At 34.8% G+C, this 15,508-nt stretch overlaps 2 protein-coding genes across 56 annotated transcripts in view; one reads left to right on the forward strand and one right to left on the reverse strand.

Annotated features, from left to right (window-relative positions):
- Positions 1 to 9,218, forward strand: part of TFG (trafficking from ER to golgi regulator) — a 44,311-nt gene extending 35,093 nt beyond the window's left edge. For all 6 annotated transcript variants that reach the window (XM_054479903.2, XM_054479908.2, XM_054479902.2 and 3 more), the window contains exons 7-8: positions 5,077 to 5,175; positions 8,410 to 9,218. In XM_054479903.2, the coding sequence (XP_054335878.1) occupies positions 5,077 to 5,175; positions 8,410 to 8,792 (482 nt within the window). In that variant the 3' untranslated portion in view covers positions 8,793 to 9,218. The remainder of the gene's footprint in view (positions 1 to 5,076; positions 5,176 to 8,409) is intronic.
- Positions 9,219 to 9,592: 374 nt separating this feature from the next.
- ABI3BP (ABI family member 3 binding protein) overlaps positions 9,593 to 15,508 on the reverse strand; it is a 255,252-nt gene continuing 249,336 nt past the window's right edge. For all 50 annotated transcript variants that reach the window (XM_063661543.1, XM_054479900.2, XM_063661552.1 and 47 more), the window contains 5 exons: positions 14,863 to 14,942; positions 14,070 to 14,099; positions 13,029 to 13,190; positions 11,802 to 11,924; positions 9,593 to 10,845 (listed from right to left, as the gene is read on the reverse strand). In XM_063661543.1, the coding sequence (XP_063517613.1) occupies positions 10,730 to 10,845; positions 11,802 to 11,924; positions 13,029 to 13,190; positions 14,070 to 14,099; positions 14,863 to 14,942 (511 nt within the window). In that variant the 3' untranslated portion in view covers positions 9,593 to 10,729. The remainder of the gene's footprint in view (positions 10,846 to 11,801; positions 11,925 to 13,028; positions 13,191 to 14,069; positions 14,100 to 14,862; positions 14,943 to 15,508) is intronic.

The raw sequence follows: 15,508 nt of genomic DNA on the forward strand, positions 1-15,508 counted from the left end.
CAAATTATGAACAGCTTATTATACTCAGCTATTTCAGTATGTATGTCTAACTGATAATCTTCTTTTTAATATAACCACCATGCTGTTATTTAACAGTGATTCTTTTTTATTTTTAATTGAGGCAGGGTGTCACTCTGTTGCCCAGGTTGGAATGCACTGGCTTGATTACAGCTCACCTGCAACCTCAACAGTGATTCTTAATGTCAACATGTGCTAGTCTATGTTTGAATTTCCCTAATTGTTTCAAGATTAGTTTGTTAAATTGACTTGTTCAAATTAGGGGCCTAACAAGGTTCACACTTTGCATTGTTAATGTGTCTTGAGTCGTTTTTTCTAACGGCTATCATCCCTTACATGTTTCTAAAATCAAAACTATGTATATTATTTATTACTGTGTAACTATTATCCCAAAACATAGATGCTTAGACAACAAAAGTTAATTATCTCATACGGTTTTAGACAGATATCCCGGAATGGTTTAGCTGGGTGATTTTTGGCTCAGTATCTCTCATGAGGTTGCAGTTAAAAATGGCTGCTGGGGTTATAGTCATCTGAAGCTTAACCAGAGCTGGAGGATTCAGTTCTTTACCGTTTGGACTTTTCCATGGGGCTGTTTGGGTGACCTCATGACATGACAGCTTCACCAGAATGAGTAATCAGAAGAGAGTGAGGTAGAAGATACCTGTCTTTTATAGCCTGTCCTCAGAAATGTCACTGTCATTTCTGCAATATTCTCTTGGTATACAGGTCAGCCCTATTCAGTATGTGAGGGACTACACAAGGGAGCAGATACTTATGTGCTTGTTGCTTATTCTTTGGTCATTTTTGTATTGTGGAGTTAAGTCTTTCTAATTTCTAAGAATATAAACGATACCAACCCATTGTCATAAATGCTATACATGTGCAGAAGCCATTGAGGGTCATGATAGAGGTTGGCTATTCTGTGTAATAAATAATTCCTGGAAGTCTTACCATTACTCTTTGCTTCATCCTGTTCTCTTTTTCCCCTTAATTTCTTTTATTACTTTTTACTTTATTCTGTCATTGATTCTTTTTGAAAATATACATAAAACATAGCTTATATATAGTCATGCACTGTATAACAACGTTTCAGTCAACAGTGGACTGCATATATGATGGTGGTCTCATAAGATTATAATGGGCTGAAAAATTTCTATTGCCTAGTGATGTGTAGCCATCATAATGTAGCACAAGGCATTACTTACGTGTTTGTGGTGATTCTGGTGTAAACAGACTTACTACCGGTCATATAAAAGTGTATCTCACATAATTATGGGTAGTACCTAATACTTGATAATGATAATAGGTGACTCTCTTACTCGTTTGTGAATTTACTATACTATATTTTTAAATCATTAGAGTGTACTCCTACTTATTGAAAAAAAAAACAAAGCTGTAGAACCAGGCTCAGATAGGTGCTTCAGAAGGTATTCCGGAAGAAGGCATTGTTATCATAGGAGATGACAGCTCCATGGATGTTCTTGACCCTGAAGACCTTCCAGTGGGACAGGATATGGAGGTTATGGAGGTGGAAAATAGTGATATCAGTGATCCTGATGCTGTATAGGCCTAGGCTAATGTGTATGTTTGTGTCATGATTTTTTTCTAAATATTTAAAAAAGTAAAAGAAAATTTAAAATTAAAAGAATAGAAAAATGCTTATAGAATAAGGATATAAAGAATAAATATTTTTGTATAGCAGCACAATGTATTTTAAGCTAAAGTATTAAAAATGTTAAAAAATTAAGTTTATAAAGTAAAAACATTACAGTAAGCTAAGGTTAATTTATTGAAGAAATGGAATTTTAAAAAATAAATGTAGTATAGCCTAAGTGTATAGCGTTTGTAAATCTTTAGTAGTGCATAGTAATGTCCTTGGCTTTCACAATTCACTCAACACAAGTACCTCACTTGGAGCAGCTTTTAATCCTACAAGCTCCAGTCATGGTAAGTGCCCTAGGCAGGCATACCATTTTTTATCTTTTTTGCCATATTTTCACTGTACCTTTTTTATGTTTTGATATGTTTAGATACATAAATAATTACCATATGTTAGAATTGCCTAAGTATTCCGTACAGGAACATGCTCTACAGGTTTGTAGTCTGCTATGTACCATATAGCCTAGCTGTGTAGTAGGCTATATATATCTAGGTTTGTGTAAGTATACTATATGATGTTTGTACAGTGATAAAATTTTCAGAACCTACTCTTGTCATTAAGCAATGCATGACCATATTTTTTATTACTCAAAACATTGCTTACTATAAACAATGTCTGCATTTTGCTTTCTTCATATGTCCTATAGATCTCTCAAGTATGTGAAGAAGTTCATCCTTTTTCTTTTTTTAAACAATTAAACAGACTTCTTAATTTTCAGAATACTGTGACAGTCCCATTTGGACTTGAATGAGGTGGGTTTAAAGTAAGTACCGTAAATCCTCACTTAACATTGTTGATAGGTTCTTGGAAACTGTAACTTTAAGTGAGACGATGTATGAGGAAATCAGTTCTACCATAGGCTAATTGATATGAGTAAGTTGAGTTCCTACAGCATATTTCTGATCACAAAAATACCCCCAGACTTCTAGATAAAGACTAAAAACAAATGTGAGTTATAGATACATTGAAGAAAGATTAATAAAAACAAATAAGATAATGATTTATGCAGTTATTCCAGTTCAGGGTTGTGGATGGTTGAAATCTATCCCATCAGCTCAATAGCAAAGTGGGGACCAACCCTGACAGGATGCTATTCCATTGCAGGGTGCACTTGCAACCACACACACACCCATAGTTGCTCAGACTGAGATCATTTAAACATGCTAAGTAACCAAACATACAAATCTTTGGGATGTGGGAGGAAATTGAAGTTCCCAGAGAAAACCCACACAGACTTGGGGAGAATGTGCAAACTCCACACAGAACAGTAACCCCAACTGGGAATAATTTTTTTTTCCTTCTCAGTGTTTTAATGAAACAATGTTGAACAAAAGATGTTTATGAGGATCTGCTGTAAAAGGAATCTTGTGTAGAGATATATAATAAACCTCTGAAATTTTTAACTCTAGGGATGTTTTTCAAAATCAATTTATAGCAGTTTATGAAAACATGCAAAAAAAAAAAAAAAGCTTTATGAAGAGTTGTACCCTATAAATTTTTATTGAGGGGAATAACTGCAGTTTTGACCAGGAGTTCCTTACTGATTGATGACCACAGTCTACTACTACATGGAACCTTAATCTCAGCCTTTTTTGATGATGCCCAAGTTAATATTTATATTATTTTGTTCATGGGATAATATATGCAAAATGACTTTATAAACTAAAGCTTTGGAGTTATGCCTGAGTTCCAGTGATGGTTCTTAGCTCTTGATGGTTCTGTTCTTAGCTATTGACTGCAGGTAAGTTGTTTAATTTTTCTGTATCTGAGATAGGGAATACTAATTTGGTTGAATTTTTTTAGATGTGTTTATTGCCTGTTTGCTTATTTTTTTGTTGTGGAGTTAAGCCTTCGAATTTTCAAGAATTAAGAGTTCATTTTTATGTGCTATACATATTTATTCCCCTTGATTATATTTCTCTACCTACTTACCTTTTTATTTTAGATTCTGGTCACTTCTATTCCAAAAGTTAGTTATGAAGTACAATCCAGGATTAAGGTGGCATCTAAATTTGGTTAATTTCTGTGCTACCTTTTATGCTATTAGTCTAAATCATTAAGAAAGCATTTAAGAAACTTTTGTGAGCGTTTCTTTTTTTCTTCTTGTCATATTTGGGAATAATATAAATAGCTTAAAATAGTTGAGCTGATTTTTATTTTTATTCTGTTTTTATTATAAAGAAACATTTGCTAGGAAATAAGCTGGATATAAACATAGTTGTATCTCCTTTAGTGCTACCCAGTGGGCAGCACTTTGACACCTTTAGGGCTGAGCAGCTAGTATAATAGAGTGGGCTCCGTCTCATTTTCTAAGCCTGTGAGTCCTAGCTGCCTATTACAGCTCGATTTGAGTGGCAGTTGATACAATGTCTTTTTTTTTTTCTCACTTCTGCAGTAAGTGTCTGGTTTGCTCATAGTCTTTTAATTAATAGGTAGTTTGAATATTTTTCAAAGAATCAGCCAACATGTGATTATTTTAAAGATTTAAATACCAGATAGATATTAAAATGCAAGGTTATTGCTACTAGATATTACATCTAGTTAAATCAACCATTGTGAAATAATTGAGAAGTAGAGATAATAAAGACATAAACCAATAAATCTTTGCTTGAAAATCACAGGTATGGGAACAGATTGTGAGGACAGAAAAATAAAAAGTAAAAAGAAAAATCATAGGTAATAAGTGTCTAAAAGGTTTCTTTATAGGAACAGTAGTTGTTGACCCCAAATAGGACAAATAGGACTCCCATGTTCAAGAACACATCACCATTGTTAAAAAGATCTGCCATTATTAAATAGTGCAATGAAGAACCATTTAGGCTTTATTAGAGTCCACATTATTGGCGAAAGATGTTGGATATTCATAGAAAATCAAACTTGACAAATTCCAAAAGTGTCTTTCAGCTCTGGAACAAAAGATGTCATGTAGTTCCTTGCTACCAAAAAGTTTGTTCATATGGTAATAGAGGCCCAAACCTTTAGAGGGCAAATACAGTGCTTTAGGAAGGACTTAGATGATATAAATGGTATTCGTCCCTTTTCTCATTTTTATTTACTGATTTTCAACTCACTTGGCTTTTAATGAACATGAGCGTTACTTATCTGTTGGCAGCTGGGTGGAAAACATTTGTTTTTCTAGACTTTATGAAATGGTAGCCACTGGTGTTGCACTTAATGTTTATTGCCAGTTAGTTCTCTGCAGTTAATCCACAGCAGAGGAATCACACTTCTAAAATGGTTCATTCTCTTCTTCATAGACATTTAAAGTTGAACAAATACTTCCTTGTATATTGTTACTCTGTTTGGATGGAGAGAGAATGTATATGTATCTTAAAAATATTTCTCTTTGCCACATTAAACATGCCTTTTTTTCTTGTGTGTGTTTTTTTTTTCAGGTCAGATGTACCAACAGTACCAGCAACAGGCCGGCTATGGTGCGCAGCAGCCGCAGGCTCCACCTCAGCAGCCTCAACAGTATGGTATTCAGTATTCAGGTGAGCAGGTGTTGAAAGGGAGTTGGCTCATGGTTTTTTGTTTCTATACTCATGAAACTTTAAGCTCTTCTTAATTCCTTGATTTGTAGTACGTTGATATAATAGGTATTAAGTTTTTATTAGAGGAAACAACATTTGTTTTATTTATTTTTAAATATTTTACGTTAATATTGTAAATCAACATTTCAGTTTTCTGGTGGGCAGATAAAACTTACGGTAGATGATTCTGCAGTAACTTGTAGTATAAAAAGTTTTTAATACAAAGCTGTCTTACTAATATGATCAGTTTATCTCTTAGGTGACTTAGTGCAAGTTTTCCCCCTTCCCTCCACCTCTCCATTTATATGTAACATGTAATTCCAGTGTACTCTTAGTACCTGTAGAAATATGAACAGTTTACTCATACATGGAAAGGTGATCTTATTTAAATAAGAGCTAAATTAAGCTACTTAGATTTTAAAATCTCTTGCAAGTATGTAGGAATACCAGAAACAGGCCATAAAAATAAAATCGTATAAAATGTAATTCAGGCAACTAAGAACATTGTTTAGTTGTTTTAAATATCCTCAGTGTTTTGTTTCTATTTTACCATCTGTCCACTGAAGATTATATGTATTTATGATAAATATTATTAATGTAACTTTGGCTATAATTCCAGTATTTTTTACAGTTATGTCAGAGAGTTTGCGTCCAACTCTTGTTTTACAGCCAAAGATTGAAGTATCAGAATTTCACCTGTAATTAGAAATAATTTATGCAAGTTGAATCTAGTCTAAATTCTATTTTATAGAGTTTTGTGGTATCAGCTAGAGCAGGAGTCAGTAAAGTATAGCCCACAGGCCAAATCTGGACTATTGCCTGTTTTTTTGAATAAAGTTTTATTGGAACACACTTCTACTTTTATTTTTATATTCTCTACTGCTGCTTGGGCACTAGAATGGCAGAGTTGAGTAGTTGCAACAGAAGACCATGTGGCCCACAAAGCCTAAAATATTTACTATCTGGCTCTTTACAGAAAAGTTTGCTGACTCCTGACCTAGACCATAACATTCTGTCATTAATTAACTTTGAAATATTTTAACACAATTTTATTTAGATTGTATTTGCTGTAGAGTGACTTAACTTGTAGCTACTTGTTTTTAATTGTATAAAATACATAGAACTTAAGTTTGGATTATATCAGGAGGAAGGTTATTTTTAGGATGCAGTTCTTTTAAAAAAAAAATCAGTGTTAACAAACAATGTTATTTATAGAAAGAATAGCAGAACTGAAGAGATTTAGTCGTCATTTAATCTCGGGATTTCGGTCCTCACTATGCTTTAGAATCACCTGGGGGAGGCTATGTGTGGGGGCCCCATTCCCAGAGATTTTGAATTTCATTTGATTGGGTGTGGGACTCAGGCTTTTGCATTTTATAAATGAGGCAACTAGTTTTCAAAGAGACTGTGACTTGTCAAAGCACATACAGCCATTCAGTGGAGGGAGCTGGATCAGTTCAGTATTTCCCTGTATCATTCTGCATTCTACAACCTAGACTGGAGTTGGCAGACTTACTCCATAAAAGGCTAGATGTCCTATGTATTAAAAAAAAAAAAAAACCCACATAATTTCCATATTTCCATTGTTTTGCTATTTCTGATGTCCTTCACCTAAAGTTATTTATTATTTTGGAGGGACGGAAGGGAGACTATATATATATACACATACATGATAGAAGCATTGCCACATTACGTTCAAGAGACTGGTGGGCTGCTAATGAAATCTTCAGCCTGTAGGGTTATTCCTTCCCCTAAGCAATAATTAAGGATCAGATTACTTCCAGGCCCAGTTAAAAAAAAACAATTCAGATTTCAGGTGCCAGGATGAAAAGGCACTTTTCTTTTTTCTCACAGTCTTAAAATGAATAGGCATTTTCAGTATAAAGCTGAATCCATCTGTTTCTCCAAAACCTTATAGTGAAAATTTAAGTTTTATGTAGAGGATAGGAGAAATTGTATGACATTCAGAATTTTTTATGAGTTGGTTTCAGGTCAGTATTTAGATGCTACCGTGAGTTAATGCGTTAAAGATACTTGATTTACTTATTAAGAACTAAGCTTGCTCTTAAATTTAGTCAGGGTCTTCACTCTGAGTAAAATTTAGTTTTTTCAAATTATTATCTTTGTATTTCTGATCCTACTAGTCTATTAACTTGAATTTGATTGAGAGATATGGAAATAGTCAACTAAATACTCTGCTTGGAGACTAAGAGGTGGTGGTGGTAACATTGGACCATCTTTGACACTGTTGGTTTGCCAGTTTCCCTCTGACCTTTTCCAGTTTTGTTCATGGACTATGTCATAAAGGTTTCTTTCATGAGTAAATTTTGAACCCAGGTTCAAGGTGAGTTCAGAATATACTCAAATTCATTCAATCCTTTTTTTTTTTTTTAATGCAGGGTTGTACATATTTTAATAATTTTCTTATGTATCTGGTATTTAATGCTGACAGGATTCCAGTCAATGGAGAGGTTTCATTGCAAGTAGCTGCAGGTGTGTTTCATGGTAGAGATAAAAGTTTTCAGTGAAGCAGACTTTCATTGTAAAAAAAAATTACATCCTAGTAAATAATGAATATAGATGTTGCTTTTTATGGGGCAATATGGTATGCTTTTTATGTGTTATGCTGTACTGCTAAGTAAAAATTTTGAGTTGTAAAGGCAAAAAACATCAGATACCGAATCTAAAAGGAATGAAAGATTTTAAAGATTGTGAAAATGGTACTTTGTATTTATTTGCAAAATTTAAAGCACCTGATTAGTACAATAAGATGTATTTATAGTATTATTTCATATAAAAATGTTCATTCTCCGCAATGTGTTTTTATTTGATACTGTTAAGTAGGTCTCCCCTGAAAACCTGGTTAATGACTGTTTAGCTTTCCCACTTTTGGTCTTCCTAGAAAGTATAATAATTCTTTCATTTATCATTTGAGCATCTGTTCTAGGAATTATGCTATGGCAGGAATTTGCTCTCAGGGATTATGTCTCAGAGGGTTTAAAAAATTGTAGAGAATGCCTCTTTGATAACTACTTGGTCTTGAAATACTATGTGATGGAATCTACCACTCTGCTTGTTACATACGTATTTATTAAATTTCTCACCATTTTTGGTCCACCTAACAGTAAGACTAATTCTTTGGAAAAGTAGTTTTACTAAAAGATAAGATACATGTTATTTATTTTGCCTTTTCAGCAAGCTATAGTCAGCAGACTGGACCCCAACAACCTCAGCAGTTCCAGGGATATGGCCAGCAACCAACTTCCCAGGCACCAGCTCCTGCCTTTTCTGGTCAGCCTCAACAACTGCCTGCTCAGCCGCCACAGCAGTACCAGGCGAGCAGTTATCCTGCACAAACTTACACTGCCCAAACTTCTCAGCCTACTAATTATACTGTGGCTCCTGCCTCTCAACCTGGAATGGCTCCAAGCCAACCTGGGGCCTATCAACCAAGACCGGGTTTTACTTCACTTCCTGGAAGTACCATGACCCCTCCTCCAAGTGGGCCTAATCCTTATGCGCGTAACCGTCCTCCCTTTGGTCAGGGCTATACTCAACCTGGACCTGGTTATCGATAAGGAGGCTCCTCTACACCAATTAATGTAGCTGCTAGCTATTGGCCTCCCAAAAGACTCCAGTACTATTTTAATTTGTATTGAAGTTCAGAAATTTAAAAAGCAGAGCATTTTTTATGATATCATCATTGTTGCTGTTAATTGAAAGTATAATTTGCTGGAACACAAAGACCAAAATGAAAGTTTTTTCCTCCCTGCTTAAAAATGTAGCAGCTTCTTAGTTACTTTGGAACACTACTCTTACATGTATAAAGTGATTGACTTTCTAGCTTCCCTTGTCCGGAGGATATTAAAATGCTAGGGTGAGGTTTAGCCATCTTACTTGCCTTTTTACTATTAACATGATGTACTAAAGTAGAGCCCTTTGAGAATACAAGATATTATGTATAAAATGTAACACTGATAGGTTAATAAAGATGATTGAATCCATTAGTGGTCTTGAAATTTTAAATGTGAAAAAAGGAACAATTTTTCAGAAGTCCTTATTGGTGTTTGTTTGTTCTTAAAATGAAGTATAAACATTTTAACTAACTTACTTACAGATTTCCATTCAGAGAAAACAGTGCCATTTGGTTGCTGTCCTTCCTTTGAAAAAAAAAAAATGCATTTGGTAATCGTTGGTTTAAAATGAACTTTATTACTTCATAGGATGAAAGGTTAATTTAGGACATAAACAAACAATAGCTATAATGGGGGTTGGTAGAGCCTGGATAACTTTGTGATTTTCCTTCTCAGATAGATAAAAGGTATAGTTGACATACTGATGAGCCATTCAGAAATAACAAACAAACAAAAACTCGATCTTAAAAAAAACTACATCTCTTTATTGCAGAATTTGTACTTGTTTGTTTGAAAAATACAAAATGTAGCGTTGATAAGATTGAAGCATGTTGAAAGGTAAGTACAGGGAAAGGTCCTTTCAGAATGACTGCAACAGTGCAGCAAGGAGTCCCATTCCCTGCTTAAAGGACAATACCTTTTTAGTAGAAATGAGTCAGATTTTTATTACAGATTGAATTAAACAGTTACAAAGACATTCTCTGATACATTCATTCATAGAGGTCTTAATGTATAAATACATAGTAAATATCCTATAAAATGGTAGGCAATCTCTCATCGTGCATTATCTTTTTGTTGCTCAGACTTGACTTGACTTCACATTCAGTCTCTACATACAGCTTGATTAGAATCAAAAACAATATGAAGACGATTGCATAAAGGGATAGTTTGACAAAGCATATTCAGATATCGTAACATTTATGGTGGGTAAAAATGTATCTTTTGAAACAATATATTAGACCCCATTTTTAGCTGAAATGAAATTTACTGATTCAATCTTTTTAAGAATTTGTGGCTGTTTAAAGGAAATGTATATTAGCATGAATGTGTAACTATTAAACTCCACCGCAAAGCTATTCAGCTGTTGCTAAAAAATTGAAGTTTAAATATAAATGTGAAAATTCGGACCTTTTTTCCCCAGATATATATGCTGAAGACAATTTGATCCAATAAGTTAAACTAAGTAGAGATTTATGGAATTAACTCGTCAATAGGAAGAGTACACATCAATAAAAGTAAATATTTTTAAAAAGTATATACCTTTTTTGATGTTAATTTTGTTACAAAAGAAGTATCTCAAAACATCATTACAACAGTGTGATAAATAATATACAAACGATCTCTTAAAATACCATGAATAGGGAGCCAGCTTCCCCAAAAATGTTATTCTGTTAACATCAATATCTTGCTTTCTTAAAATGACTTTGTAAAACCTGATAAATACTCTCAGCAATCTTTTCTAATAATAAACATCTAGTATTGCTATTAATTAGATTGTAGACTTTTATACATAGTAAACAAAATAGCTTTAAATGAATATGACATAGTATTTTCAGTGATTTTTGTTTGCCATGATGAAACAAGGTAACTTTGTGCAGCATCTACCATTTTCCAGGAATTGTAGTCCCACATTCATACCACTGAACATAATTGATTTGGGTGTGACCACCTATTTCTCCAAATTGGACAGGTTCCTGGCGAACTGCTCTGAAATAACCTGAGAGAGAAAATAGTTTCATTTTAATAGCTGCTGTATTATATTTTTGCCCTCATAGCTCATAGATTGAAGGATGTCATTGAATAGCTGAAGGCTAATCTTAGTGAAGTGAGGTAATTTAGAAAACTGAGAGCAAGAAGCTCTGGTGTTTTTTCCTGAGGTGTAGTCATGGTTGTCTAAAATGGGCACCTGAAAAATTGTTGACATTTGCTGTGTCAAGTTAGGAGGGGATGGTTGGTAGTGACAGTTTCACTGCCCATTGATGTGTTCACAGAACTTAGTAGGTCATCTTTCAGTATTGTTGGTATTTTTAAGTGCCCGTGAACAAAATGTGTTACTGAAAAATCGAATCAAATAGTTTATTTAGAGAACCTCCAGGTGATTCCGGACTAATAGGAACAATTAATTTACCCCCTTCTGCACTGCTTAGACAAGGATTAATTTTCAGTCTTATTCAGTCCTCATTACACAGCTTGGTGCCAATGGGTTTTTAGCAATTTACAGAGGTTATTCATTTCCCACAGAATTATTCTATTTTAATTATATTTATACAGTTACTTGCAAGGTAAGTACTATTTTTTCCATTTAGGGTAGCAGTAGTTAAAAAAAAGTTTTTCTTAAGGAAATAAAGATAATGCAAGTACACGCAGTATGACAAAACCCATAACATTAATAAATGAGTGATTTAAGTTTGGGAAACTGCTTTTTTATAGCTGTTTTTGCAAGTTTAGATTTTCTTGAAGTAGAATGCATTTATATTATGGCTGTAATTTCCTTTGGCTCCAAGTTTCTAAGCTGAGAAACTTACATTGAAGTCTTCATTTTTTCCTAGATATGTGATATGTGGAGCAGTAGTACTATAGAATTCTTTTTAAATTGATTGCTTTCCTCAGCTTGATTTCTTTCTGGGTTAATCTGTAAAACTCCATTCTTATGAGAAAGATCAGAAAACATACCTTCTTTGATTGGTAACTGGTCAGAAGTGAGTTGCTGCCCAGTGCGTCCATCTAAAAATGAATCCACAAACTGGCAGTGATCTTCTCCATGGCCCCTCTGATCACCTATGTTATAAAATTTTCCTGAAGAACCAGAAATTAAAAGGATAAAGTTTACTTTCTTACTTTGAAATGTGACAATTTTGAAATCATCATTACTGTTTTTGTACTTTCTCCCCTCATTCTCTATTACCCTAGTTCAAACCAACAATGTCTCTTGCCTACCTGTATTCTTCCTCCCCTCCCTTTATCAGGGATTAGTGATCAAAATGCATGTCAGATAATGTTTGTTCTCTCCATAAATTTCTCCAGCAGTCTCCCATTATACTCAGAATAAAATCCAAAGTTCTTACCTGATTTCAAAGCTCCACATGATTTCACACCTGCCTGCCCCTCCACTTACTAAGTCTGGGCCATACTGGTGGAACTGGCCAGGTGTATTCTGCCTTAGGCCTTTGACCTTCTCTTCACTCTAGACCTTTGTGTGGTTAGTTCCTTCTCAATTTTCTCCTTAGCTGGTGCTAACTTTTTAGAGAGGCCTTCACCTTTTTGAAAGTGTTCTTTAAAGTACCTCTATGAAATGTTTACTTATTTACATATTGTCTATCTCTTCTTACTAAGGAAAGGAAGGAGAGGTAAGCTTTAGGAAAGTAGGAAATATCTTTTATGCTGCTTTGTGTTCAGCACGTAGAAGAGTTGAATGACTGAAAAAATATCTACTTTTTAATGTTAGGGCTAGGCCTATTCATTAAAAATTTTTACTCTGTAAATATAGAAAATTATAACCTATTGGGCATGGAGCAGGGGGTTGTAGTTCTTCTAGCATCTTGAAGATGTTATATTCGTTCCATGGTTATTGTTAGATTTAGTCACTTTATTGTCAATAGGCTTTTTATCCTTGGATGGTTGTAACAAAATGGAGTTTGACCATGGTTAGTGAATGTACATTCCAGTTTGCCATGATGGCACTGTTTTATAATTGCATTTTTATTATTTACCTTCTAATAGCATGTCTTAAATCCTTGCTTTCTAGGAATGGTAACCGTTTCCGTAACATTTTGCTCAGAGGAAAACTTGGTTTACAGCACCCATTAGTGCCTGAAACTCTTAAGTACAGCCAAGTTGTACAATGCTGCAAAATGTTCCCATAAGTTAAGGGCTGAAAACAGAGCTGGTAGCTCTGCTTACCTGTGAGGGAGTCGCTCAAGTAAATCTTGTATCTGAGAGAGTTGCACAGCTGCACTCCTACAAATTTTTTATACCATGTCCTTTTGACATATTGTTTGCCCTTACACTCTGAGTAAGAGTCTGAATTAAAGGGTCTTTCAGTCCAGATGGCATCTCTTCCTGCTACAAAAGGAAAACAGTTTTGAGTTTAGTATCTGACTCTTGGGTCAGATACTTTAAGAAATCAGTTTACAAAATTTGTCAACTTGCTGATACCTTTTTTTTTCCCCCATGCTAAATACTGGAGCCAAAAATATTAGAAGGATCTAAACAAGTAAAACCCAGAGTAAGTTTCTGTCAATAGATAAATCTGAGAGCAGTATGTTAAGGTGTTTAGGTGTTGAATAGCCTCTGCAGAGCTAGATGTAGACAGTGTCATTTAGGAGCAAAAGGTTTCTTTTTTGTAGCATGTTATAAAATGTAGACAACTGCTTTAATATGACTTGTTATTAAAAGTGGAAATGAGGGTGTTATATCTTTTTTTTTTTTTTTTTTTTTTTTGAGACAGGATCTCACTTTGTTGCCCAAGCTGGATCATGGCTCACTGTAGCATTAACCTCCTGGGCTCAAGCGAACATCCCACCTCAGCCTCCCAAGTAGCTAGGACCACAGGTGTGCATCATCATGCCTAGCTAATTTTTTATTTTTTAATTTTTTGTAGAGTGGGAGTCTCATTACTTTGCCAGGCTGGTCTCCAGCTCCTGGGCTCAAGCAGTCCTCCCACCTCAGCCTCTCAGAGTGCTGGGATTACACTGGATATTTTATTAAACAGTAATAAGCCTGGTGCATGAGTGAAAGCAAATTTCAAAATGTCCAACTTGTTCCCAGAACATCATGGGTCCTCAGTGTTGTACAATGTGTAGGGGAACATTCACACCTGTTTGGTATTATAAGAAGACTAAGTGGAAAAACGCGAAATCATGATTCAGATTCTGCCATGCCTGTTCAGTTGAATAAATTTAGAAAAGCATGTAGTTGTGTCTCATTGAGACAGGTACTTACCAGAAACTGGCTCACTCACTCTTGGGTCCGCTGAGGAGAAATAAATACAAAAGTCAGACCTTACTAGGTAAAACCCCAACATTCCATTGGCATGGTGAAGATGCTGGGTGCTTACACTTGTTAAGAAGTCTTATTTGCAAAATGGTACTCTGTTGCTAAGGATTGAATTTGAAAGTTTGCTTTGTTTTGGAAATTGCTCTTGATTGAATAATCTCCTGCCTGGTAGGTATTCAGCTGTATCTGTTACAAGTAATTTGAGTAGTTAGGAACATTTGTCGCTGTTCCAGCTTTCACTTGAATTTCAAAAGCTGCTGCTTTTAGTTTGATAGAAAAACTTCATGGTAAAAATCACCAAGATGCCATGAACTACGGTTGGTATAAAAATTATGCAAATATTAATGCTGTATGTGCAGATGTATCTCATTAAGGAATTGGAGCTTGTAAGGTCTAATTGGGAAGTTTCACAGCTGTTATTAAACTCTCATGGTTTTCCTTTGTGGATGTACTCACTGGTATTTTCATTCTAGGCATATAGGGGAGGATTCATTCACTAGCTTTTTGGAAGAATATAGATTCATTATGCTTTTTAAATTAAACTGATGTGTCTTTAAGTGAGGAAAAATATGAATGGTGTTTCTGTAAACCTTCATCAATTTGCTTTTTCCCACAAATGGATTTTTAGAAATTCAAGAAACAGTACATGTAGTGGGTTTCAAACAAGCTTCCTACTCAAAACATTGCTCCACTGTGGCCTTTTTACAACCTTTTTGGGAATTACTGTTGATGTAATTACCTGATTCAGTACTGAATGCCACTGTGTTGCTGACCGGGCCTTCACCAAGCGGGTTTTTGGGTTTCACCTGGAATTCGTAACTGTTCAGGGGAAAATAAAAAAATACTTGTAATACATTCTTGAGGGCTAGGAGGCAACATTGCCCTATTATACGGACATCCACTATACTGACATCCCTTTGAAATTATGACAGTGAATGGTAACATATGTTCCAGAAGTAGGTTGAGGAAAGAAAAATGATTTCTTAGTTTTACTATCTGAACAGCTTGTCTAATGTTTGAGTAAGCATTAAGTTAATAAAAGAGATGGTTGTCTTTAAAAATCTCCCAATTAGTACAAATGACTTGGCAGGTTAATAGACATGTAAGAAAGTGGTATATGGTAGACAAAGGCTAATTCCAGTAACAAGGAGCCTGTTTCTTTAAGATGTCTCAGCTACTTCCTGGGGCCAAGAAGTAGCAAGATTCCATTTTATTTTCTGTTATCCCAACCCTGAGTATAACCCTGGACTTAGGCCATCTTCCTCACTGTGGGGTTTGAACTACTTATGTCAGAATCACATCATAGGGTGGCAGTGGTGAAAGTGTGTTAAACTGCAAATTTCTTGTCCTACTCTAGGTATTGAAGCAATTTTTGAGGAGATTCA

The sequence above is a fragment of the Pongo pygmaeus genome, chromosome 2 (genome assembly GCF_028885625.2).
Source record: "Pongo pygmaeus isolate AG05252 chromosome 2, NHGRI_mPonPyg2-v2.0_pri, whole genome shotgun sequence".
Classification (NCBI taxonomy): domain Eukaryota; kingdom Metazoa; phylum Chordata; class Mammalia; order Primates; family Hominidae; genus Pongo; species Pongo pygmaeus.